This window comes from Neophocaena asiaeorientalis, unplaced genomic scaffold, assembly GCF_003031525.2.
Source record: "Neophocaena asiaeorientalis asiaeorientalis breed wild unplaced genomic scaffold, Neophocaena_asiaeorientalis_V1.1 scaffold254, whole genome shotgun sequence".
NCBI classification, from domain to species: domain Eukaryota; kingdom Metazoa; phylum Chordata; class Mammalia; order Artiodactyla; family Phocoenidae; genus Neophocaena; species Neophocaena asiaeorientalis.
In genome coordinates, this window is record NW_020174705.1 from 1,462,448 (window position 1) to 1,480,979 (window position 18,532).

General features: G+C 48.2%; 2 protein-coding genes across 10 annotated transcripts in view; both read left to right on the top strand.

The window, feature by feature from the left end:
* Positions 1–3,140, top strand: part of JPT2 (Jupiter microtubule associated homolog 2) — a 16,706-nt gene extending 13,566 nt beyond the window's left edge. For all 4 annotated transcript variants that reach the window (XM_024759641.1, XM_024759644.1, XM_024759642.1 and 1 more), the window contains one exon: positions 493–3,140. In XM_024759641.1, the coding sequence (XP_024615409.1) occupies positions 493–674 (182 nt within the window). In that variant the 3' untranslated portion in view covers positions 675–3,140. The remainder of the gene's footprint in view (positions 1–492) is intronic.
* Positions 3,141–6,123: 2,983 nt separating this feature from the next.
* Positions 6,124–18,532, top strand: part of MAPK8IP3 (mitogen-activated protein kinase 8 interacting protein 3) — a 48,828-nt gene continuing 36,419 nt past the window's right edge. For 4 of the 6 annotated variants that reach the window (XM_024759419.1, XM_024759421.1, XM_024759420.1 and 1 more), the window contains exon 1: positions 6,148–6,626. In XM_024759419.1, the coding sequence (XP_024615187.1) occupies positions 6,309–6,626 (318 nt within the window). In that variant the 5' untranslated portion in view covers positions 6,148–6,308. Of the gene's footprint in view, positions 6,627–18,532 lie in introns of all 6 variants that reach the window. The other 2 variants (XM_024759423.1, XM_024759418.1) reach the window with 2 other exon arrangements.

Below are 18,532 nucleotides of genomic sequence, written 5' to 3' on the forward strand. Positions count from 1 at the left end.
AGCAGTGTCTGGCTGTGGTAGGGGCGGGGCTCCCCCCTGATGGATCTCTCCGCAGTGAGCCACCCCGCTCGTGGGCTTGGGTGTCAGGCCCAGTCAGTCCCCCATGGTCCTCTGAGCTGACTGCAGGCACTGATTTCTGTCTTCGGGTCACCATTTCCCTTTGTCAATTAGGAAGAGATGGGAATTCGTTCATTCAGAAAGTCCAGAGTAACCTTGCCTTGCCTTGCTGGGCCCCTCACTTAAGATGAGCTCACTTTGAGGACATTTCCTTTTCATACTTGAGGTGGGATGGAGGGGAGGGGAGTCCAGCAAGCAGTGTGGAGATAACCCCTCAAGGATTTTTCCAAGCGTGTTTCAATACAAGCCTGGCTTCAGCCCAGCCCTGGGGCAGGCAGAACCTGCTCTGCTTTCACATTTCCCCGGATGGCATGCCCTTGCCCGTTGGGTGGCAGGCAGCCTCTAACAGGACGCTGTGCTGACTTTGTCCCGCAGCCACAGCCAGCGCCTCCCCCAGACAAGAGCCGGGTGAGCCAGGTGGCCCGAGAGAAGCAGCCCGCGCCCAGGAGCCTGCGCCCACCGTTGACAGCCATGAGCCCAGGCTGGGCCCGAGGCCTCGCTCCCACAACAAAGTCCTGAACCCTCCTGGAGGCAAGTCCAGCATCTCCTTCTACTAAGATGCTGCTGCGTCCCCCATAGCCAGACAAGAAACTCGAGAGATAGGATTTCAAAATTATAGTTTCTTTAGCCTGAAGAAGCGGGGTGGGGAGAGGGTCTGTTGGGTGGACACCTGAAGCTGCTGCTCCGGCTCCACTGCCATCACGAGAAGCCGGAGACCTCGCCTCCCAGAAACCAAGGGAGGAAACGTGATCCCTGGTGTGAGAGGAGCTCTGGGGTGGGTGGGCAGGGAGGTGGTGCCAGGCAGGTGCGCCTGAGATGTGGGGTCTTCACGTCCTTGGTGTGTTGGCTAATTGGGTATCTAGGAGTCACTAACATAGTAGCAGAGTTTAAAGCCTTTGAGAGAAATCCAGAAACCACGTGTCCGTTACTGTGGGATAGAAGAGCAAGACATGCTGAAACCCTAGTGGGGTGGGGAGGGTGGGTATCTGGATAGACCCCTCAGATCCTGATGCTGTTTACCCTTCATGGACACAGTCTCTGTTTCTGGGACTTCGGCCCCAGTGTTTTTCACTTCAGTTCCACAGATTTTCTTGAAACATCTTCATTGCTTTTCCTCAGCAGCTGTCAACAAAAAACCAAAATGTTGTTCTCAGTCTGATGCTTTATGGAAAGATTTTGTACCCTGATCTCCCAAGGTGCCCCGCTTCTGCCCTCTCAATCCTTGGCCAGATCTTAAGTAGAAATCTCTCCCTTTCATCCACGAGAGACTGGTTTTGGGCTCTTTACAGGCAGTTTTGCTTGTGAATTGTTCCTTTTTTCCTCATCAGCCTTAAGTCTAGGCCTTTGCTCCTCACCAATGATGTGGACAGTTCCCTTCACCAGCAACACTTCCTATCTACAAGGCCACTAACTTCTATAGGACTTTGAAACTACCCAGATAGATCCAGGTAATGGGATTGTTTAACTCCTTCATGTGTCTTCATTTATATTCCTGCTGACAGTGGGAAGAAGAGATGCTTGAGAACCTTGGGTTCTTAGGTTTGGATTCTGTCATAATAGCTCAAGAGCTGTTCTCAAGTACCAGCTTTACATCAGTAACTGTTGACTCTGGTCTGTTTCTGACACCTTTCTAGAAAAAAGTCTGTTGCTCAGGTACACCAAAGAGGAAGGAAAGTGTTCTTAGGCCACCCTTTATAAAGCTTTGCAGAACCTCTGGATCATATTCACACTTTCCAGACGAGTCTTAGAGACCTTAGGCCAAGAGATTAAATAGTTTGGCAGTAAAGTCTCAACTGGCCCATTCCATGGTATTTGCCAGCAAAGATAATGGGCTGGCAAGAATTGTGGTGCTGTAATCTGTCAGGTGGAAGTTTCTCCCATTGAGCCTCTAAAGGGCCACCATGTCGGTTCCTGTACTGCAGTCATGTGGGACCAACAGTCTGGGTTGGAGCTACTGGTACAAGTGCCTACAAAGCTAATGCAGGTGCTAAAAATGTCTTCATCGTTAAAATGTAGTCACACTTCTAGTGGCCTGGACGCTCAAGTGCCTACAGGAGCTCCCTGCCAAGCTCCACATCCTCCACGGGCGCTGGGGGGGTTCACACGGTGCTTTGCCAAGCAAAGACGCTTTGCTTTTCTGTCCCCCTGCTGACTTTGGAGCCAAGAAACACTGATTCTTTGTGACTCTCAAGTGCTTCCTATCTCCTCCATCCTTCAGATGGTCATTTATAGGAAAGTTGTCTGGAATTCATTTTTTTCCACATTAAAAAATGTCATAAATGGTGGTTAGCTTTTAAGCTCAAACGCTAACTTGTTTAACTTACAATAAGATGTTCCAAAGGTAGAAATGAACTGCTATTTATAACTTTTTTTTTTTAATATACAAGAAAATGATTTGTGAATTCCAAATTGGATTGCCAAGAAGACCCTGACATGCTGCTGGCCCTCGGGGCTTCAGTCTCACCGTCAGTTACATGAGGGGAAGAGCTTTCTAGATCTGTCCCCTGGCAGGGACTTCCGGAGCAGAGCTGGGGTTAGAGGCCTGGGGGAAGGAGGAAAACAACCAGAGCAGAGCCTCTGGGCAGCAGTGACCACATCACCTTATTTTTGTTCCCATCTTCCCTCTTCCTTTCCCTCCTTGGGGCCGTGGGCATGGATTTAGAGAGCCCCGAGCAGTCTGGTCACTGGGAGGAGCAGCAGAAAAGTTTTTGCTCGTTTGAACCTGATGGGGGAGGCCACTTGCATTTGGAAAATGCTCTGTACATTGGGGACTGCCTGTATTTGGAAGCTTCATTAATTCTTAGAATCCTTTTCTCAACCTCCAAACTGCATTGAGAAATTACTCATCTGTGTTTTTATTAAGCCTTAAAACTTTATGTGCATTTGGTGCCAACTTTTTGTAAAGCTGTATCAAAAACAACAAACCTGTGCTCACATCTCGATGTAACTTTGGGAGGAGCATTCTGTTATTTTTACAAGGCAGGAGTGGGTGTAGCCGTTGAATTAAACTTAGCAGTCACGTATTCAGAGTCTTTGCCTATTGGTTGTGTGCACAGTGTGTGTGCATGCGGGTGGTTGGGTGGACATGTTCACGTGTTTCCTCCACGTCCATTCTCCAGAGTGCCTGAACTCTGCTCCTTCCCTTACAGCTTTTCATTGGTTGATGGGGTTTGCCTTTTTTTTTTTAAACTAGAAGATGCCAAAGTTAATCTTCTCAAAGTTTATGGATTTAAGGTTTTTTCATTTGAAAACCAAAGACTTGGCTTTGAATAGAATGGACAGGAATATGGCAGCGTTCTTTTAGTTTACGTAAATTGAAGGTAATAATTCTTTTTTCACTTAACACCACTTGTTTTCCTGAAGAATTTGCCTCTGAGTTGACTTTGAAACTTCCACGAAAGCCTGACAGTGAGTAGATGAAGTGCTGAGCTATTAGAATCTGCCTATAGATTCAGGTCCTGTAGAGAAAGCATAGATTTTTCTTCTTTCTTATATATTAGCTATTTTCATATGTCCTACAAGCAAACTTAATATCTTTATGTGTGTTAAGTGGACTCAGGGTGATGGAGCTTCTCAGACTGCCTGCCTGGAGAGCTCCACTAGAGGAGGCTTCCTTCTAGAAGACTGCTGCATCAGGGCCAACTAACTGGACAGCACTTCAGAAGGAAACCCAGCATGGGTGACCTGACACTGTCTTCACTTGTTCATCTGAGAGCATGTTCCTAGAACTGGGCTAGGTACTGGCACCAGTACATCACCTATTTGTAGCAGCTGCTCCAGCTGCAGGCAAGCACTGAGGTTTTGGAGTGTCACAGCCTGTTTGTCTCCAGAGGTCAGGCAGTGGCTGAGTCAGAGGAGCAAGGTGGGCTCCCCTGCATTATGGTGAAGAAGTGGAAGACATCTAAGGGTTCCCTCTTCAGGTCCTGTGCCTTGTCCAGAAATACATGGCTCCTTGGACAGAGCGTAACTTGTTCTAACATCTTTGTGAGTTGAACCCTGCAAGGATGTCTACACCTCCTCCTATATTATCCCGTTTGTTTCTTCTGAACTCGTTATATTCTTAATCCTTAGCGTTCTTGGAGCTCATGAATGAAATCTTCCTGTTCTGTGTGTGACTACAAAGTGCTATCTAAACTTGAACTTAGGAAGAAATGAGAGGGACATTACAGGGACCTAGGTGAGTTTTTAGCAGGCATTAGGGGTGGATACTTCGAAGTTAAAGTATTGATAGAACTTTTGAAACCTGTGTGCCCAAATTACATTTTAGGGTCTTGTAATGAGAAAGAGAAAAAGTTGAATAGCGAATTATGTTTACAAATTGTAAAGGAAGCAAGTTCTAATTCAGTTAGCTTGAGCTCTCACGAGTATACTCGTGTTCTTCCGTAAGCATCAAGAATTATCCAGCATATCATTTTGTTAAAACTCCTTTTTCTTTAACCAGTTTCAAGTAACAAATCTGCCCATACATGTTAGTGGTAAAAACTAATAAAGTTGATGACAAGTCAGTTGGCCTCTGACTGTGGTAGTGGTGGCTGGCTTACTGTATTTGCTATTTTAGGAACTGAAAAGGGGCCATATTTCTTGGAAAGGCTTAGAGCAGAAGTCAGAAACATTCCCCAAAACATTCACCAGCTTTCTCTGTAACTTGCTTACCAGAAGAAATTATACATTTCATGTTTGTCCTGGCTTATTTTGATAATATAAAACAAGTCTATATTGCATGCTTACTATTTGCTAGAGATTGTACTAAGCCTCTTTTGTGATCTTCATAGCACTCCTAGTAGGTTGGTAATTGTTTTAGGCTCAGTTTTACAGTTAGCTAGGATCAAAACCCAGGCAGTCTGAATGTGAGACTGAAACCTCAGATCGTTTCTTAGTGGGGTGGGTGAGCATCCATACAGCACAGTATATTGCAAGGGGAAAATTGTGCAACAGTATTTAGGGCATCACCTGCAGGAACGTTCATTGGTGCAATCAGGTTAGGATGAACTCCCCTTGAAGCATCGCATCAGGTAAAAGGCAGGGGTAAGAGCATTTCTGTTAACACTAAGCTGTCACTCATGGGTTTATGATCAGGATTCATGCCACCTGTGTGGCCCCCAAAGCTGAAAGTGTCAGTCTTAGATTCATGGTGTCCTCAAGGAGAAAGAAAATGCAAATCAACTGGCTAAAAGTGGAAGAAATAAGGGCCTATCAAAACTGGTAGAATATAAGTAAGTCAAACAGGACAAATGGAAATTAAAAATATAACTGTTGAGGGACTTCCTTAGCGGTCCGGTGGTTAGGACTCTGCGCTTCCACTGCAGGGGGTGCAGGTTCCATCCCTGGTCAGGGAACTAAGATCCCACATGCCGCGGCGAGAGGCCAAAAAAAAAAAGCTGAAATAACTCAGCGTAGAGGTTAGACTACACATAGCTGAAGTGAAACTGGGAAATTTGAAGAAGTTACGCAACATCAGGACACAGAAGTGGACCAAGTGAGAGTTTGTTACTGGATTTTAGGATGAGACGGGCAATTTGCATTTAATTGGAATCCCAGGAGGGACCATGGAAAGCACAGCCGCTCTGAAGGGAGCTCTGAGTACCTACTGTGTAGGAGTACATACTGTTGTGCAGTGAGGCTACAAAGGCAAGTCACATTTAACCAGGTCAGCATCGCGGTCAACTCCGGAAGGGAGGGAGGGGCGCACAAAGATAACGGCCATTTCTTTGGAGGGTAGGGTGGGCACACGGACGCTCGCTTAAGTCTAAACCGTACAAAGTCATTTGTATATACTTAGGACATAACGCTGTCACTTTGTAGAAGTCCACGCCTGCGTCGTGGGAGCTGGCAGACAGCTTCTCTGACGAGCCTGACCGGAAGCGCTCTCAGCCCCGCTCGGCCGAGCTTCTGGCGCGGGGACTGGCTTCCTCCTACGTTAGGACCCCTGCGACCTCTAGCGGCGTGACGCCGCGGGGCTCCGACTGGACGGGCGGGACCGCCCCCGCTGTCTAGGGGGCGGGACTTCCGGGCGGCGGGACTTCCGGGCGCTGAGCGACGGGCGCAGCATCAGCATCAGTATCAGCTGGCGGCGGCTGAGGCGACAGCGGCTGCGGCGCAGGCAACGGGCCGCGGCCTGCGGACTACGGGCAGCCAGAGCGGGCGGGCGCGCCGGCGGACAGCAGGCCGCGCTGGCGGCGGCGGTGGCCGCGATGATGGAGATCCAGATGGACGAGGGCGGCGGCGTGGTCGTGTACCAGGACGACTACTGCTCTGGCTCAGTGATGTCGGAGCGGGTGTCGGGCCTGGCGGGCTCTATCTACCGCGAGTTCGAGCGCCTCATCCACTGCTACGACGAGGAGGTCGTCAAGGAGCTGATGCCACTCGTGGTCAACGTGCTCGAGAATCTGGACTCGGTGCTCAGCGAGAACCAGGAGCACGAGGTGGAGCTGGAGCTGCTGCGCGAGGACAACGAGCAGCTGCTCACCCAGTACGAGCGGGAGAAGGCGCTGCGCAAGCAGGCCGAGGAGGTGCGTGGGCCGGGAGGCGCCGGGGCCCCTCCCGGGGACCCCAGTCCTTCCCGGCCCGGGGACCCCGCCCTTAGCCCCCGCCCTGCCCAGGCCCCAGCTCACGCCCCGCCCATCCCACCAACGCCCCCGACGCCGAGCCCGGCCCAGGGGCTGATGCCTGGCTCCCCCATCTTCCTGGCCTGCTGCTCCAGCCAGGAACCCTAGCCCTGAACCACCTGGCGTCACTGGGGGACCTTGCATCCTAAACTGCCTCAGGTCTCCGTCTCCCCTCCATACCCACTTCTCATTGCAGACGCCAGTTCTTTTTGCTTTTGTGTTTTTCCGCAAACGTGTCCTAGACCCCAGTTACAACTTCTGGTTGCTGCAATTTTAATTTTAATTTTAAACCCTTCCAGAAAGGGGATTTCTGATCTTCTTATGGTTCTGCAGCCAGAAGAGGTGTTGTCAGATCTTTGCCTTATCCCTAATCCAATGTTTTGATGGTCTGTGACATGGGTGAATTTGGTGATTGAGGTAATCACATTACCAAAGCCACAGTTAGGCTGTTCCTCTGGCACCAGGTGAAAGACTCCAGGTTTCCGGAGGTGATTTCTTTGCCCTGTGGTTCCCTCCGTTGGGAATATTGTTAACTTATGTGGAAAATGCTGAGAAATTCCACTGTGGCTTCTGAGGAGTTAAAAGTAGAATTTTGAAGTATTTGATCGTGTTTTAGGATACCTCCATAACCTGGAAATCACTTATTTGTGAACCAGTTAGAAGAACCATGCATTGCAGGGAATACCACTTACCTTCATTCATTCACTATGAAATATTTAGCCCTGTTGTCAGACCCAGGTGGATTCAGGGGACCTGGGTTCTCATTCCTGCCTTGCCTTTGTGACCTTGTCCATGTCGCCTGCCCCCCTCTGGATTTTGATTTTCCTTCAGTCATATGAGTCAGTTGCCCTAGATGATCTCTAAGCCCTGACATTCTGTTGTTCCAGGCATTAGGTGATGGCTTTTTGGTTTATGAATGGGAAGTTTCTTATTAAATGAGCTAAATTCCTTTTTAACTAATTTGGATTAACACATTCTTGATTTTAGTATTGAAATGGAAGACTGTTTCAGTATTTTGGCTTTTTCTTAAGCTAGGACAGTTTATGTCCTCCTAGTTTGGTTTAAAGTGTGTTTATAAAAATTAAGAGTGCCTTGTATCATTCCTACTTAACGGTGGTTTATGTTGATCTTGGGTTTTTTCATTCATCTGTCAAGAGGCTCTTGCCTATTGATTGGGGTGCCAGGCTCCACCAAAACTGATTTAGAGCTCTCAACTTAAGGGAGATGTAAGAGCTTGTAGGATTTTAGAGTTCAGAGTGGCCATAGGCATTTACTAGGGAAAGAACTGGCCCCAAGAAGGAGTGGGGGTGGACCAAGGTCACATGCTCTAGAAGAACCAGGCCAAGACGCAGTCTACCCTGACCCCTGGAGTGGGCTCTTCGTTCCACTGCTGTGGGAGGTCAGAGAGCGTACCCCCAGAAGACAAGCTCTGGGGCTCCCCTCACTGGCCGTGGGGCAGTGGCTGCCTCTCTCATGCTGGGCAGCACCTCCCACTTCTCTGACTGCTCTCAGCGGCCATTTGATGCCTAACTGAGGTTTTGAGTAGGTTTGTTTTCTTTCACTATGTACCTATGTGGTCAATATAGTGGAAGAGAAGGAACTAAAAGGAGAAAGATGGACAACCTTAAGGCTAAGAATCATAACCATCTACCTTAAAAATTTGCTCTGCGTGGATGAAGCCCCTGCTCTGCTCTGCATGGTTCAAGTGCAGCCGCAAGCGAGTGTGGTTCTGGCCTCCCACTTAGGCCCTGGACTAAGAGCTGAGGGTGTGCATGTGGTATGGAGGACAGTGCCCTGGAGGCCGAGACCCATCCTTGCCCCAGCTATTAAGAGATGCTGAACAGAGAGCCACAGAGTGAACAAAACGCTTGGCTGGCCGGCATAGAGGCTGTGATTTGATGCTAATAGTATGCCCTTGGAGAGACCTCATGTGATGTTACAACCAAGAAAAGGGCCAAAATCTGTAACCATTTTGGCATTCTAGCTCATTTACTAAATCCAGTAGACATTCATTTTCAGTTTTGTGGAAAAGACCAGTGTACACTGTGGCCTGGCTTCTTTTTCCACACAGGGCATGAGATCCTAGATGTGTGTCTGATAACACGGGAGGCTGAACAGCATGGGCTGCAGGCGTGTGCGTGATGCAGAGTAGCTTCTGCCTCCCCGGCCACTCTGCTCAAGAAGGCTTAGTCAGAGCTGAGTAACCTGAGCCGCCTGCAGCCTTCCTAGCACACAGAATCTGCAGATTTAAAAAGAAAGAGCCTTGAGCAGAGCAAACACCTCTGCCCGCTACATCTTGCCTGTAATAACCGCAGTGAGAGATTGCGAGTCTGTTCTGGTCCCAGGGTGACTCTCTCGACGGGAGTGACGGTAGCTAGAGGTGGTGGGGTCCAGGGAGGGGGGCCAGGCCCCAGAGTTTGCAGATGCTTGAGTGTCAGCCTCGCCTTTGGGAGCTGCACACCCTGTGACCAGTCTCCCCCTCTCTGGCCCCACTGGCCGCTTCGGTAAAGTGCGTGGGTTGCCAGACGTGGCAAGTTTCTTTCATGTCAAGTGCCAAGTCCCGTGATTGGCTGTTGTTTACCTGGAGAATTGCAACAAGGCAGATCTACCCAAGCCAGGGAAGAGCACCGTGATGGGGCAGCCTCGGGTGGCAAGTGTGGGGCATCTCAGTCTCTGACTGTGCGGGTTTTATGCTTGTCATCGAGACCAGTGAGTCCCGCTCAGACTTGCAGAGCTAAATGGATGTTGCTGGCATCTAAAACCTCTACAGAGACCTTAAAAATGCTGAAACTGTATCCAATACAAAGTTTTGAAAACCCACTGAGTCCTTTCCCATTAGAAAAGAAGGCTGGAAATGGGCATTTGACCAGGATGGCCAGGAGCGAGTGGGCGCCCCTGGGCAGTGCTGCCCACCGTGGCCCCCAGGGAGGAGGGAGCAGAGGACTCCATTCACTCCAGTCCTGAGCAGCAAAGAGCCTTCCTCGCAGGGATCAAGTATTAGGCTTACAGGAGGAAAAACAGTGTTTGAGAGACAAGGTGTGAGTTTAGTAGCCATCATTCACCTTAAAGTCTTCTTGGCCCTAAGGAAACTACTGGTAACATCCCCCACTCATCACAAGCAACTCAAGTGGACGTTCTGTCCATGAGACATGGCTGTGGGTATTTGCTGATACCTCAGTGTCTGGTGCTGTGTAAGGAAAGCATCCAACTGGAAAGTTTTACCCAAAACTGTGTTTTTCTAGTTGTACAAAAGTAATGCATTTTGTAGAAGAATATTTGGACAGGATGAAGCTGGAGGGGGCAGAAGCCATCATTCTACTCTATAGAGATGATCATTTGGCATTTTTTATAAGTGAATTAATATATTGAATCAGAAGTTTTTCTTCTTGTATCCCATATTACAAATAGTAAATTCACCCCAGCTTAGACAAAGTATGCAATTTCTTCTGCTGCCGTGTTGTCGTATTAAAAGACAGGTTTTTGTTTTGTTTTGTTTTGTTTTGGGTTTTTTTGGCCGTGCCACACTCAGCATGTGGGATCCCAGTTCCCTGACCAGGGATCGAACCTGTGTCCACTGTGGTGGAAGCGTGGAGTCCTAATCGCTGGACCACCAGGGAAGTCCCAGGACAGTTTTTTTCAATTGTTAACTTTTTTTAGATGAAGCCATTAAGATTTGGTGCCCAGAGCTGCCTTTCCTCGTTGCCTCTAAATACTGGTCCATTATAGCTCTCTTACTAGAGTCACCAGGAGTACAACAGACTCTCCCTAAAAAATGGGAACAAATAGGCACAGGAGAGGGCTTGCCTGGTGGTGCAGTGGTTAAGAATCCACCTGCCAATGCAGAGAACATAGGTTCAAGCCCTGGTCAGGGAAGATCCCACATGCCGTGGAGCAGCTAAGCCCATGCACCACAACTACTGAGCCTGCGCTCTAAAGCCCGCGAGCCACAACTACTGAGCCCGCGTGCCGCAAACCCAGGACAGTTTTTTTCAATTGTTAACTTTTTTTAGATGAAGCCATTAAGATTTGGTGCCCAGAGCTGCCTTTCCTCGTTGCCTCTAAATACTGGTCCATTATAGCTCTCTTACTAGAGTCACCAGGAGTACAACAGACTCTCCCTAAAAAATGGGAACAAATAGGCACAGGAGAGGGCTTGCCTGGTGGTGCAGTGGTTAAGAATCCACCTGCCAATGCAGAGAACATAGGTTCAAGCCCTGGTCAGGGAAGATCCCACATGCCGTGGAGCAGCTAAGCCCATGCACCACAACTACTGAGCCTGCGCTCTAAAGCCCGCGAGCCACAACTACTGAGCCCGCGTGCCGCAATTACTGAAGACCGCGCACCTAGAGTCCCTGCTCTGCAACAAGAGAAGCCACTGCCATGAGAAGCCAGCACACTGCACTGAAGAGTAGCCCCCACTCGCCGCAACTAGAGAAAGCCCGCGCTCAGCAACAAAGAACCAATGCAGCCAAAATTAAATAAAAGTAAATTAAATTTAAAAAAACAAATAGGCACAGGAGAGCAGAGAGAGGCGCTTTCCAGCCAGAGAGACCAGAACATGCGGAATAAGCCCCACCGCCCTGCCAGGCTCACCCAGCGGGAACCCTTGGAACCCTCAAAGCCCTGTGGTGGCCGTTAGGCAGCGGGGCAGGGACTGGGGCAAGTTAGTTCTCCCAAAACTAGAATTTCTAAGTTAAATTTTAAATCTGTCTTTTTTTAAAGTTTGTGTTTTGGAATAATTTATAGAAAAATATAGAAATAATTTATGGACAATCTCACCCAGATTCCCCAAGGTGAACATTTTTCCACATTACTCTTCTCTCTCCATCTCCCTCCCTCCCTCCTGCTCTGCTAAGACCTGAGGGCTCCTGCAAGTCCTATGGTGTCCTCAGTTCCCGATCCTCACTTTGTGCTTTTTACAACCTTGATGATGTGATATCACAGGCCAGTTATCTTGCAGGATGTCCCTTAGTTTGGCTTTTGTGTGACCTCATGGCCAGTTGCAGGATAGAAGCTGGGGAGGGGCACTCGTGTGGGGGGCAGGGTCCCTTTTCCCAAGGGTGGTCAGCAGCCAGATGGCTCATGTTCCAGGCTTTTGCTCTGTTGAAAGTCAGGGCCCCAGGGGTCATCCTCACAACCTCCCATGTCCAGTGACTCACTAAGTCCTGGCCATTCTTTTGTCTTGATTTTTTTTTTTTTTGTACTTTTTGTGCTTCTTTTTTATCTCCTTTGCTACCATCCTGGCTCAAGTCACCACTGTCACGCTGCTCCCCCAGCCACTTTCTCCCCCTCCCAACCCTTCTCCTGTGGCATGAACTGGTCCGCAGGCAGGTCCCATCTCCCACTCTCTCTTGTTCGGTAATTCAGTCAACCAAGCATCGTGAGGGCCAGGCTTGCTGCCGGGGATGGGTCTGTGCTGCCCTGATGCAGGTGCTCGGATGGGGAGGTCCTGCCACACTGTCAGATGGTGAGAAAATGGCAACGTGGGATGGAGAGCGAAGGGTATGGATGGGGACAGAGGAAGGGACGCTCCCAGGAGGAGACCGCCTTCTCCCGGGGTCCCCAGCACCCGCCCCGCATGCCCTGTCCCCTGCCCTTCCATTTCCTTCTGCCCCCTCTGCATGTGCTTTTGCTGCATACACCTGACTCCCTTGCGTTCTAGCACCGTGACATTCAGATGTGGGTGCTCAAGTGAGTCCCTGTCACCCCAGAGTCCCCACGTGGGGGCTCTTTCCTGGTTAGCCAAGGGGCAGTGTCCTTCTGGTTCTTTCAGCCCCAAGGCTGGTTCTTTTCTCTCTGACACATGTCCCACAGAGATGCCAGCTGCCTGTGTGTGTGCAGGTGAGGAAGGAGGGCGGCCTTTCTCTGCTTCCACGTGCTGCACCGAGCTGTTGGTTCCTGGAGGGCAAGGCCTTTTTCTGTGGTTTTCAGCCATCCATCTGTCCAACACAGCTCTGTGTGAGGACGGAAATTTCTGTTCTGCTGTGTGTCCACACAGGGCCACCGACACTTCACATGTGCCTCATGCAGTTTAGGATGAGTTTTTATTTTTATGTCATTTAAATTAATTTAAGTTTTTTTTTTAAATTATTTATTTATTTTGGCTAGGTTGGGTCTTCGTTGCTGTGCGTGGGCTTTCTCTAGTTGTGGCAAGCTGGGGCTACTCCTCATTGCGGTGCGGGGGCTTCTCATTGCAGTGGCTTTTCTTGTTGTGGAGCATGGGCTCTAGGCACACGGGCTTCAGTAGTTGTGGCTCCCGGGCTCTAGAACGCAGGCTCAGTAATTGTGGTACACGGGCTTTGTTGCTCCGCGGCGTGTGGGATCTTCCCAGACCAGGGCTTGAACCCGTGTCCCCTGCATTGGCAGGCAGATTCCCAACCACTGCACCACCAGGGAATTCCTTAAATTAAGTTTAAATGCCCACACGTGGCTGTGGCTAAGGTACTGGACAGTGTAGCCGTGGACGGTCTAGCTCAATCACTGTTCTGTAGGGACAGGCAGTAAATGTTTCTTTGACCTGTTACATAACGTCAGGCAAGAAAGGAAGATGCTTAAAAGGTGGGGTGTTTTTCTTCAGTGAACATGTTCCAGAAAGAGGGGAGACCCCAAAGTGTAGTGGGTTTTGAAACAGGAGAATAGAAGAAAATATTGTGAGATGAGGAAAAAGAAAAAAAGCATTGCAGCTATTTAGGAAACAACAGAGAGGTGATGAAATTCTTGAAAGGCTGAGAAGAGGTCTGGAGGGAAATTCCAGCACCTAGAAAGCAGCTAGTGCTTACGGCGCACCATGAAATCTTCGACCATAGGCTTCAGTTCTGTTCTGTTCTTTCTTTGTAACAACTTTGTTGAGGTCAGTGCACTAAGCTGTACATATTTGAAGTGTGCAATTTGGTGAGTTTTAACACGTCTACACCCGAAAAAACATCCTCACAATCAAGATGATCTCCATCGTCCCCAAAGTTTCCTTGTGGCCCTCAATACTCTCTCCCCGCTTCCCCCATCCCTAGGTAACCACGGTCTGCTTTCTGTCACTGTAGATTGATTTGCATTTTCTAGAACCTTATATAAACTGAATCCTGCAGTGTACACTCTTTTTTTGACTGGCTCCTCTCACACGGCATAATGATTTGAGATTCACCCAGGTTGTTGCCGTTCTTTCATTCATCCGTTCATTGCTCGTGTAGCCTGCTGTGTGGGTGTCCATCCATCTCCTCTGGTGGAGCAGGAGCTCGCCGTCCACACCTGCGCCCTGTTTCTCGGGGCCTTGGGAGGCTCCGGCGCAGCCTGTCCTGCATGCAGCTGCACACAGGGAGCCCCGCTGGAAGATGGTCAGGGAAACCAAGCGGTTAGAATCAGTTGGTGGCCGGCTAGCGCTTCGTAAGAAAGCATCCCTGTCACCAGGGTGGGAAAGCCTCGACCCAAGGAAAGGAAATATACACAGACACTTAGAGCCCGCTGAATCATACGTCAGTTACCTTCTTTTGAACGCCTCTCATGGGCAAGAGATTTGGGGAATGCCAAGATCAGTGGAGTGGACCTCCATTGGCGGGGTTTGTGAGACAGAGGTCAGGGCATTTGGATTCTGATTATCTACAGTGGTGGGTTCAAGGTGATGCCTTTTGTTCAAGTTCTCTGGGTGCCCTTCCTTCCACTCAACTTCAGCTTGTGCTCCTGCTCCCTGACTTTCCCACGCTGGCCTCTTACCTCTTCCTTCTCTCAGTGAATCGAACCCAGATCCAGGCGGGATCCCATGGATTCTGCCCAAGCTTGTGGCCTCGGGTCTTCAGTGTACGCTTCTGGGCAGCGAGACCCTGTGTCCACCAAAGGGTGACCATGGGCGTCCTCAGGTCTCTCCTGTTAAATGGAGTGAGAGGGATGTAGAAGCCAGGTGGATTAGGAAGTTGAAGAAATCAGTGTAAACTGCTAAGAATCCTTCAGAGATGGACTTCCCTGGGCGCAGTGGTTAAGAATCTGCCTGCCAGTGCAGGGGATATGGGTTTGAGCCCTGGTCCAGGAAGATCCCACATGCTGTGGAGCAACTAAGTCCATGTGCCACAGTTACTGAGCCTGCGCTCTAGAGCCCGCAAGCCACAACTACTGAGCTCGCGTGCCACAACTACTGAAGCCCTTGCACCTAGAGCCTGTGCCCCACAATAAGAGAAGCCACCACAATGAGATGCCCACGCACTGCAATGAAGAGTAGCCCCTGCTCGCCACAACTAGAGAAAGCCCATGTGCAGCAATGAAGACCCAATGCAGCCAAAAATAAATAAATAAATAAATTAAAAAAAAGAATGCTTCAAAGAACACAGTCTAGTTAAGAATAACTTCTCCCAGGGAAATTTCTCCCAGGATGAGGCATTTACAGTTTTCATCTTATCTTCCTTTTTCTTATTTCTCTCCAGAACTAATCATGTCGTATATCATAAATAATATAATAAATGTAATGTATATTTTAAGATACAAAATATATATTAGTATCTAACAAAATACTTAAACATGTAATATATTAAAATATGTATTTTTTACAGACATCTTTCCTATCTTACCAATTCTTATTTTTTCTTTTTAATATTTATTTTATTTATTTGGTTGCGCTGGGTCTTAGTTGTGGCAGGTGGACTCCTTAGTTGCAGCTCACAGGCTCCTTTGTTGTGGCATGCGAACTCTTAGTTGTGGCCTGCATGTGGGATCTGGTTCCCTGACCAGGGATCGAACCCGGCCCCCCTGCATTTGGAGCGTGGAGTCTTAACCACTGAGCCACCAGGAAAGTCCCTATCTTACCAATTCTTGAAAATCAGTGTGAGTTAAACCAATGCCATTTGTTGGGATTCATCTCAGGCAGATGCTGAACCAGTGGTTCCTTTAACCGAAATGAGGAATCTATGCTTTTTAAAAAATGAATCCAACCTTGTTCTTGGGTTCCTGCATAGTGGCCTGATCTCAGACGTATGTCTAAAACTTGAATGCAGAAATGCCCTTCCCTCCCTCTCTGTCCACCTGCCCACACTGCATTTTAGATGTAAATGGTAACAGTCATAGAATATGGGGAAAAGCTGGGAAAAAAAACCTCTGAGGTTTGAGGTCTCGTGAGTTCAGCACCCCTGTGAGCACCCAGTAAATATTTGATCATGATGGGAGTGACCGACAGGAGCAGGGAATTACCCATCCATAAAGGGCGTCTCCCCTGGGAACAGCCTGTGCCCACCCAGCACCCCAGTGCACCACTCTGCCTAAGATAAAAGACCCAAAAAGAGTGTTTTTCTTTTGGACATTCACTCTACCCCCTCACCGCCAGGAAAGAATTACATGCAAAAGAACAAAATCTTTGATTCCTGTTTTATTTCTAACAATTCAACCAGAATTGAATTATTTCCTATGTGTGACCCTGGCCTAAAGGACATATAAGAGGGAAGGATTGGATTTAATATCTTAATTTACTTTGCCTTTAATTAAAATAGCCTTCAATTATGAAAGTTACCAGAATTCTAATGATTATGTTATAAAATAGTGTTTACCTAGTAATCTCTCTTGCATTCTGGGATTAGGAATGCTGGCTTCTGTTGTCTTAATTTTATATTTGACATGAAAAGTCAGTTTATTTCTTTTTTAAAAAAAAAATTTATTTATTTTTGGCTGCGTTGGATATTCGTTGCTGTGCGCAGGCTTTTTCTAGTTGCAGCAAGCAGGGGCTACTCTTCATTGCAGTGCACGGACTTATTGCAGTGGCTTCTCTTGTTGCAGAGCACGGGCTGTAGGCACACGGGCTCAGTAGTTGTGGCTCACAGGCTCTAGAGCGCAGACTCAGTAGTGTGGCGCGCGGGCTTAGATGCTCCGCGGCATGTGGGATCTTCCCGGACCAGGGCTCAAACCTGTGTCCCCTGCATTGGCAGGCGGATTCCTAACCACTGTGCCACCAGGGAAGTCCCGAAAAAGTCCGTTTATTTCTTAAGTTTGGTTTTATGCATGAGTTAGATAGAATGATCTCATTCCGTGGGATACTGAGAAAAGCTTCCTCTGGTTCCTGGAGTTTTGGAAGTTCCCACACTCTCAGGTTACTTCAGTATGTACCTTGAAATTCACCAAAAAGCAAATTCTGAAAACCAGTTGAATTTAATTTTAAAACAGAGCAATTTGTTAGTAAGAGGGAGGGGTAGAAGTATATCTTAAAAACAAAATCTAAAAAGGGAATCATGGGGGCTTCCTTGGTGGCACAGTGGTTGAGAGTCCACCTGCCGATGCAGGGGACACGGGTTCGTGCCCTGGTCCGGGAGGATCCCACATGCCGTGGACCGGCTAGGCCCGTGAGCCATGGCCGCTGAGCCTGTGCGTCCGGAGCCTGTGCTCCGCAACGGGAGAGGCCACAACAGTGAGAGGCCTGCGTACCGCAAAAAAAAAATAAATAAAGGGAATCACGTAGTAGATTGGTATTTAGCAGTAAGAATCAGGTATTTCCTAGCTCAGTGTTCATGTTAAGACACCTGGTACCTTTTCCTCAATTGTTAGTTGCTCCTCATTGCTCTTCGGGAGGCTCAAAAGATTTGTTGTGAGGTGGCCTTAAACCTCTGTGTGTTATCAGGTGCTAAGTGACATTTTGACTAGACTCGGTTAGACAGATGACAATTCCAGACAAACTCAAATCTGTAGTGCATATAATTGGCGTGTGTACGAGTTTTTCACTTTGGCATGTCTCGGACGTTAGATTCCTTCTGTTTCACAGTCCAGCAACAGGCAGACCCACTCAACTCAAATGCTGTTAAAAATTTTATTCTTCTCATTTCCATTCATACTGGATAAATTGAATTGGACAAATTCAATAGAAGTTGAAAAATGTTTAGCTTTCTTTTGGACGACTTCCTTATAGAGATAACTTACCCTGTCCCCCACCACTGAAAATTCTTGATTCTCTTAAATCTAAAGTAAATGATCTGTAAATAAAAATATTTTCTGCTTCCTTGAAAACATCTATTGAATGTTTTGTGACTCTAACCCAGTTACTAGAGTTCCCTCCTGACACCTCCCCCGCCACAGCTGCCCCCCTTGTTTTGGAGGAGAACTTGTATTTTCCTCACTTATTCATTTAACCACCAACCACAAAGCCCCTGCTTTATTTCATCAACTACTCCTTACTTGTCCAGGTGATTCTTACTTCATCCCAAGTCTAGCCCCAAGCATTTCCTCATAAAAAGCAATGATTTAAAAAAAAAAAAAAGCAATGATTAAATATCTGTTTAGTCTTGGCCAGGCACTGGTCCTTCACGTTATTTATCCCTCATAATATTTGATGAAGGTGGCATTGCATCTTCCATTTCAGTTAAACAGTTAGCTTGCATTTCTGTTAACTAAAATTACTGTAATAACGTTGGAAGAGTTTTTTCAGGAGGGGAAGAAAGAGGATGCCTTTTAAGCTGTAGAACAGCATATTGTGTTTGTGATGTTTTCGTGGACTTGTAGCCCCTGAGATGCCCCCTAGTCAGCTCTGTCTGGTTCGATGCTGTCCCTCAAGGTAGCGGGGAAGAGCTGTTCTTCCCCAAATGCCAAGTGCGGTGGTCGCCAACCTGCAGAGCCTGCAGTGTCCCGGTGTCCCAGTGTGTGATCCAGCCCAGCAGGGAAGCTGAGGGCTGGCCCTTTAGTATGCTGGTGGTCCCTTGTGGGTTCCTTGGGGCTTTTTGTTCATCTGGGGAGTTGCTGCCACGTGATTGTGATCGTGATCACTCACACCCCTTGTCTGCAGGTGGTTACTGATGACTGACCATTCCCATCACAGGACTGTCCCTTGGCTCCAGGATTCCTTGTGGCCTGGGAACCAC